The 8,680-nt window shown below is 41.7% G+C and overlaps 1 protein-coding gene across 1 annotated transcript in view; it reads right to left on the bottom strand.

Annotated features, from left to right (window-relative positions):
* Window positions 1-312: 312 nt before the first annotated feature.
* LOC111862586 (endochitinase A) overlaps window positions 313-8,680 on the bottom strand; it is a 46,599-nt gene continuing 38,231 nt past the window's right edge. Inside the window, exon 3 of the mRNA XM_023848091.2 lies at window positions 313-1,231. Coding sequence (XP_023703859.1) covers window positions 989-1,231 — 243 coding nt within the window. The 3' untranslated portion in view covers window positions 313-988. The remainder of the gene's footprint in view (window positions 1,232-8,680) is intronic.

Below are 8,680 nucleotides of genomic sequence, written 5' to 3'. Positions count from 1 at the left end.
TGGTTTACGAATTCCAATAGAATCTTAACACACTAACTATAAATATTTTAATGTATTGGAACAGCCGCTGTAGTTGTAAAGACTTTAGATTTTACACCCAATTATATATTATTTATATTATATGTATATATTTTAACTTTTAGTACATTTACTGTAATAGTGGGTTCTAACTGTATTGATGTAAAGGTGTCCCTCTGAAGATGGTCTCTGAAGACAGAAACATGTAAGGGCATGAATCATTGAAATAAAAAAATCTTAACCAGTCACAATGGACGGAACTGTTTAACTTTTTCATAATATCAGTGTGACGGACCAGAATGAAACAAATCAAATTTAGTCATGATTGTTTCATTTTTGAAAATATGATTTCTTGAATTGAAGTTTAATGAAATCATCAGCACCAAAATGTTCTGCATTCAATGAGCAGGCCTATTTTAATTTGAATTACATGCTTACTGCTACTTGGAATGTGTGGTACCCTTACTTTCGGCACGTGGCTGTCGGTACTTAAAGAATTATATGGTCAGAGCCTCACTGCAGTACGGGTTAAAGCGCACGGTAACTACGCACTCGCGGTTGTCTAAAATGTACCGGTTGCTACGTGTGACGCTGTCCTCATTTTATATGAGGTGAAATATATGTCACTAAATAATTTTTAAAAGCCAAGTTTTACAAGGATTTTGAAATTATATAACAGCAGGTCGCGAGGAATTTTTCTGCCTTGTCGCTTCAAGTATGTAACACTAACAGGTATATGTGAAGTTATGTAAGGCGGGTGTTTGCACTAAGCAACCGCACTTTCCAACAAGCGTTCTTATATTGCAATCAGAACAGGCGTCACCGTTACACTCAGTTACGCAAAGTGTAACTGGACTCTAATGAATTTGGAATTTTTTACGACTTTCTCTCTACGTCTAGAGCAAGTACATTCTCATCATGTGCGTGGATAATGTTTACTCCAATACAGACTATTTAAGAGCAGCGTGTGTTATTGAGTGTTGATCGGTGCTGCCCTCTTTTTGTGGACGGATGGCCCCTTCTTCGTGACGGTAGCATGGAATCCTGTCTCCCAGTCCGCCACGTAGTCCACGATCCGTACGCTGCCGTCGGGTTCCACCAAGCTATATTGGCCTTTAACCACATCACCGTCACGCTTTTCCCATGCCCGCTTGATGTCGCCCGTGTGCGGGTCGTTCACGCCGTACTCATAGGCGTAGCGAGGGTGGTCTTTCTGTAAAACACAGGGGCAAATCTTTTTCAGTGGCTCCAACGAGAAGGTAGCGTGGCTGTGACACTGAGTTTCAGTAGAAAGATGTTATCCTGTGTATCCCATTTGATTTGCAGATTCATAGCTAAGCAACAGTACATATTATACAATGCACAGTGACATAAATTGTTATTACGCGTATATCAGGCCGAAGGTTTAAAGAAAAGGCAGAAATCCCTACAGTCCATTCGCGGAGACGAGACTGCGTAAACAAAGCAAGCCCCGCGTCGCCACAGCTGACAGCAAGGGGTGGACAAAGCGCACAGTTACTGCAGTTACTCACTGCATTCGGACGCACGTTAACCTGCATTCAGATTGAAGAGTGAACTTTGGACGCCCCTGTAACGATACACCCATCACCTGATCGCTGCATGATTTCATTCAAAGAGCGAAGGAGATACCGCGTGCATTTGTTTACGAGGACTCTCTCGTCTCCGCGAATGGACTATAGTGATGCATTCAGCTGTGTTAGATATACAATAATCCCTTGCTTAATACAGTGGTCACGTCGCCTTTGATGTCAAAACCGTGTTCTGAAAGGGCTTGGTCATACGGGAAGTAATGGATGGGGTAAATCGGCCCTCTGAAACATACGTATGCAAAACAAGATAATGCACTTTCACCACACGCTAGTTTACATCAATCTTTTGTTCTACGTTGTTACTGTTCAAAATGTTTTTGCAGTAGCATTATTACCTTTATGCTTTGGGGATACATTTCGAAGCAAAACAGTACAGCATTTCATAATGAAAGGAACGTTAATCCGTGGTTGTCAGCGAGAATCACGGGGCCTCAATGAGGCTGGGTACACAGTCATAGCAGTTGACTACAGACCTGTCCATGCGCACATGTTAAACTGTCGATAATCGAAATTCGACTCCGTGCTATAGAAATTGAATGTATGCATAGAAATTCGTGTAGTTTTTATCACTGGATCAGTAACGATGTGACATTATCCTTCAGTTGATACGGTTTATTCAAATAGATTTTGTTCTTTCACACATGTCAATTATTTCAATTTACGTTACTTAAGATAGCACCTATATATCATTAGTTTGTCACGTGAATAGAAAGTAAATAAGTACCTAGCAACTGTCAACAAGATATTTAATGAAAGTATTTAGATCAGTGCCGGTCACAGCAGCCGAGCGGTCTAAGGCATGTACTGTCTTCCCTCGCTTGGAAACCGGGATCTTGGGTTCGAATCCCACTCAGGGCATGGATGTTTAGTTTGTGTGCGTTTTTCTGTGTTTGTGTACAGGTAGAGGCCTTGCGACGAGCTGATCACCCGCCCAAGGAGTCCTACCGAATGTGTAAGATCTAGAAAAACCGAAGTGAACGGAGTTCATGGAGGTAGGCCTAGGCCCACTGGGGCTGTAGTGCCAAGGAGAAAAAAAGAAAAAAAAAATAGATCAGTAACAGAGTGCACTTGCCCTGACAAAAATTGAAAGAGAAGAATAGACACGAATTAAAAACACTTTTAATTTTAGAGAAGGAGTTTCATGCCACACAAGACGACAGGTTCAACACCAGGACAGAATGCAAGACATACAGGTACGAATTACAGAAGAGGCTCTTCAATATAAAGACTGAGGGACGGGAGATGCTATACATTCTAGACCTGTAACTTAGATTATTAATACGTATTACTGATTGGTACTTGATTTACATAACGACGTTCTATAAACCGTATATTACGTGGCGTCAAATGGAAGGATGATACTAGAATCAGGATTTGGGAAGCATGTGAAAGGAAGAGGTTGTGGCGTCGGGTTATCGAACTGAGGAAGGTGAGTTGGGTGGGGACATATAGCAGAAGTTGGAGAGATAAGAGATGCACACAGAATTTTAGTACAATACCTGAAGCGAAGAGCGCAATTAAGAAACCTAATCATAGATACGAGAATTATACTAAAATGTATCGTGAAGAAACAGGATGCAAAATCTAGTCACCTGATTCTGAGTTAAAAGTTAATTTAATTAATATAATTATGGCTCTACAGCCCTTCTTTGGGCCTTGGCCGATTTTTCAGTTTCTTAATCTGTTCACATTTGGTTGGACTCCTTGGACAGGGGATCAGCCCGTCGCAAGGCCTCTGTCTACATACAGAATAAACGCATACAGACATCCATGCCTTCAGTGGGATTCGAATCCATGATCCCAGCGTTCGAGCTATCGAAGACAGTTCATGCCTTAGACCGCGCGGCCACTGTGACCGGCTAAATTAGTAATACTCGTAAATTAGCAAATATCGGATTTTGTCATAGATGTATTATTGGTATTTGGTCAGGTAAAGGTAAAGCTATCCCTGTAACAGGCTGTGGAGGCCCATAAGGTTGTGAGACATCGAGGCTAGCATATTTTCTAGACAATCGGCTCACAGATGGCAGTAAGGTTGTCAGCCTTACACGCCGTCCGTCCTTTACCCCCCGGGAAGATTCGCGGTACTCATTTCTGTTAGAGGCTGAGTCGGCCGCGCCATAGCTCAGGCAGTTAGTCGCTGGCTTCCCACCGCGGCGGCCCGGGTTCGAGCCCAGGTCAAGTCATGTGGGATTTGTGGTGGACAAAGTGGCACTGGGGAGGGTTTTCTCCGAGTATTTCGGTTTCCCCTGCCTATTCTCATTCCACTGACTGTTTCACACTCACAGTCTATCAACCGTAGCTGGTACAATAGACGAATTATTGGCTGACGAACCAAGTGGACTCAGTCTCACTCCACCTAAAGAACCTAAAAAAGACGTAAACTAGAGACTGAGTCGGCCCCAGGGCCACAGTGTGGCCGGAAGGATTAGGTCAATCAAAAATCGAATGACCTCATCTGGCATCGAACCCGCGACCTTCCGGCTTATAGCATTTTAGTTAGACTAAAATTATCCTTCAATGCCCATCTCAGCCTAATGACCTTTTACTGTATCGTACCACACCACCATTTGAATGACGATGCTAGTCTGACAAAGATCTCTTCCGGCAGTGTAAATAAGGTGCTGTATACGAGACAGTTCGATTAAAACATCAGCTCTGACTGTCTTAATATCGTGTTAGTGATATCACATAGTTATGGAACTGAACAAATAAGCTGATGTCACGGCACTTCTCTGTAGCCTCCGTGTCTCGGGAGTTGATAGTTACGGTAAAATTAACCCGCGTCGGTGGTTAATTAAGCACTACATAGGCCTGTATGGGAGTGGCTCTGCAGGTTCTGACATTCTTTAAGTCGGCATTAGTCGGAGGTTATGGTCGGCTTAATGCTTCAACCACTATACCTCCGGGAAAGAACCACAGGTACCAGTTTTGTAGGAGGATTTGTCGGGGCGCCATATTTGTCTGTAAGTGATGATAAAGAGACACGTAATGTTCCTGCTGGCAGTCGAATATTTTCCGTCCGACCTGTAACCAGACACTACATTGACAGAACTCTTTGTCTCTTACCTAACTAACCCCATGGAGCCAACAGTTGCTCAGCTACTAAGTAATTTCCAAACATTTAATGGAACCCGATGGTTCATCGTCCTGTTTACAAGAGCCTGCCACTGGTCCCTAACCTGAGCCAGATTAATCCAGTCCACATAACATACCATTTCTCTAAGATCAATTTTAAAAGTATCCTCCCACTTATGTCTAAGCCTTCACAGTGGTCTCTTTCCTTCTGGGTTTTCGACCAAAACTCTGTATGCATTCCGCTTCTCAACCATGCGTGCTACATGCCATGCTCATATGTTACTCTTTGACTTGGTCATTCTAATTATATTTGGCCAAGTGTACAAGTTATGAAACTTCTCATTATGTTCTCTCCAGCCTTGTATTATTTCATCTCTATTGGGTCCAAATACCCTCCTCAGCACCCTGTTCCCAAACACGCTCAGTCTATGTTCATCCCTTAAAGTCATAAAGCAAGTTTCATACCCATACAAAACTACAGGAAAAATTATAGTTTTATATGTTTTAGTTTTTAAGAGTTTAGAGAGCAGACGAAAAGAAAAAAAATTTGAACTGACTGGTAGCAAACAATACCCAAATATAATCAATTCTTAATTTCTTCGTGAATTGAATTTTGATTTGTTAGTGCTGTTCCCAAATGTTTGAGCTGTGCCACGTTTTCAAAGGATCTGCTCGCTATTGTCATGTCATAATTTTGCTGTGCAATCTGGCGAAGAGGCATCTCTGTGTCCGTAGCTAGACTTACTAGCGTCAATTACAGCTCTTTTGTTTCCTTTGTGGTATTTTTTATTTCTTCCGATAGACACACTACAAGCACTCACCAGAAGCTGATGAGTCCCATTCAATTTCAGTCCCATCCGGTTTTCTTACGAACTTTATCTTATAACTTTTAAGTTTGAAAATATTTGCATCTAAACAACTTAGGGTCCCATTACATCTGATATTTACACATAAGAATCTGGTAGTTTAGTTAGGTTTATTACTCATAAATAACAATCTATCAGAAACAACATGTCCCTCATTTGGGATCAATTTGTTCACCAAAAGTTTGGAGTTTAGCGCTTCGTCAGAATGTCGTGGGCATAGTTGGAACTATGCATTACCTGTCTTTGCAGTTTGTAGTTAAATTAAATAGTTCTTACTGTGTTTTACCTACAGAAATGAAGATTATGACTAGCATTTCCAAGGAGAACTCATAAAGCTTACTTTCCTACAGCACAGACTTCCAGTCCTGCCAACCTATTAGTATTACTACTTTATTATTAGTAATATCGGGTGCACGCGGTAGCATAGTTGACTGAGGCACTATTCTACAAACCGGGAGAGAGCGGGTTCGATTCCCGTTGATGTTATTTGATTTTTCAATTTACCAAATCCTTCCATCCGCCATATGGCCCTGGGGTCGACTCAGCCTCTAACAGAAATGAGTATCAGGAATCTTCCTGGGGCTAAAGGGCGGCCGGCGCTTAAGGCTGACAACTTCACCACCATCTTTAAGCCGAATGTCTAGAAGATGTGGGAGCCTCGACGTCTCACAACCCTATGGGCCTCCACTGCCTATTACAGGGATAGCCACCCTTTACTTACAGGAAGATTCCTGGTACTCATTTCTGTCAGAAGCCGAGTCGATTCCAGGGACATATGCAGATGGAAGAATTAGGTCAATTGAAAAAATCCACTGAACTCATCGGGAACCGAAAGAGCGAGCTTCTGGACTATTATTATTAATATTATTATTGCTATTTAATTTTATTTTTTGTGAAAAACTCTTATTTATGTAAGGTTGAGAATCTCTCTACGTTATATTTATCGATTATAACTCAAGAATTTGCACAGTTGCCAGTTTGTAGTTATTGAATTATAAAATATTTTATATATAAAATGTAGCCATGTTCGTGATCTATCTCTGCCTTTATTATGACGTGTCTGACTCGAGTGGTTCGTTGGCAGCATCCTTCAAACCGAAAAATAAATAAAATATTCTCACAGCCATCATTTATCATTCCACATTCTGCAGAAAAAGATAAAGTAATTTTCGTACAATTTGCCTGTGTTTCGAAGATTTTGTCCCATACATCACTCCAGGACCCTAAGTGCTGTTATCATCATTTGCACCCCACTCATTCACGCATCCGTCATGTTGTATTTTTTTTTCCTTGGCACTACAGCCCCAGTGGGCCTAGGCCTACCTCCATGAACTCCGTTCACTTCGGTTTTTCTAGATCTTACACATTCGGTAGGACTCATTGGGCGGGTGATCAGCTCGTCGCAAGGCCTCTACCTGTAGACAAACACAGAAAAACGCACACAAACATCCATGCCCTGAGTGGGATTCGAACCCACGATCCCGACTTCCAAGCGAGCGAAGACAGTGCATGCCTTAGACCGCTCGGCTACCGTGACCGGCGATGTTGTTATTATTGAGAGTAAAAGAGTGACGTTGGGTTGGCCTCAACTTGCACGATGCTTACACCAAATTTTGTGAAAATCACTCGATTTCAGCTAAAATTAATGCAATCAAGCAGTAGCGCATGTAACATATTTGAGAGATTCCCAGCTTGAATGTCACCCGAGCCTCAGGACCATCCTTAATTAGTCCTTTCGTAGTTTACCACGTTCCATCAAGGATAATTAAATTATATTACTATGAAATAAGCTCAAACTACTAAATCGCCAGTCGCTTCTATTTAACAGATTATAATCCTATAATTTTATTCGTCAGTGAATAAACCCTGCAGCTCGTAAAGCATCGTTAAATAAACCAAGGCGTGCAATATTCGTCTATGCATTGTATCTACAGTATACGCTTCTTTAATGGCCACGAGATTCATGTTTTCTTTTTTATTATGCACGAAGCCACTAGTACTCACGGCTGCCATAATCCTCACAGCGTGGGTTCCTTGTTAACTGTCGTCGCTCATCACAGCCTTCGCTATGCCCGCTGGAATTTCATACCTCCTAGCGTCAGAGCGTGACACACACAGCTGTGTTTCGCCATTATCACAAGTGGCTCCGAATTTTATAGTGTTATATTTCAGCATCCTCTTTCACTATATAGATCTGACTTTTGGAGCTTTTGTGCCGTCTGTGTGCAACGTCTTTCACTATTCTTTCTTCGTAATGGCCGACCAACACATAACAGAACTCCCGCCCCAGCAAGAACATTCAACGCAGCCACAACCAACAAACCAAGTAAAACCAAAAGAAACCACGTGAAAAGCAAAGACATCCTAATAAAACTGATGCTAACCCACATAACCAAAATAATCAGAGGCAACTAGAGTAGGAGAAAAGAATATTGCGTTACAGTGAAATGCAGAATCCTTAACCACAATAACCTGTACACCTGAAGATGGCCACTTAGGCCGAAACATGTAGTGTCCAATAAAGGAATACGAAGACACGAGTAGAAGAGTGAATGGCGTTGCACATAGACGGCACAAAAGCTCCAAAAGTCAGATCCGAATTTTATCTTTGAGCTTTCTGGTAACATCGTGCAGTTAAGTTTACTGGAGATCCCAGTAGATACAAACACAGAGCTACGGGCTGCTGATCCTAAATCATGATTCCATTCCCGACAGGAACAAGAAACATTTCTCGTCTTCACATCGTGTAAGCCAGTTGCGGGGGACGCTCACTTAATTATTCAATGGGTAGCGGATGCTCTTTCCCGAGGGGTAAATCGGCCCGAACTCGAAACTCACCACTCATCACTCACCTGCATTTAGTGCCGATGTAAAGAAAATGTGCAGCTATAAATTGACTCATTATTTCGTCTTAATTAAGAGCAAGGAAAATTAACCTTTATTTTTATTAATTTATTTACTTGCTCCTTTTTTTAGATTTACTTTTATATTAAAATTTATGACAGACATCTATGAGCCAGTTGTCAAGAAAATGTTGGAACCTCAACGTCTCACAATCCTAAGGGCCTCCTGGCCTGTTACAGGGATAACTTTACCTTTTCTTACCTT

This window comes from Cryptotermes secundus, unplaced genomic scaffold (assembly GCF_002891405.2).
Source record: "Cryptotermes secundus unplaced genomic scaffold, Csec_1.0 scaffold1768, whole genome shotgun sequence".
NCBI lineage: Eukaryota > Metazoa > Arthropoda > Insecta > Blattodea > Kalotermitidae > Cryptotermes > Cryptotermes secundus.
This window is presented reverse-complemented; position numbering and strand designations above follow the sequence as displayed.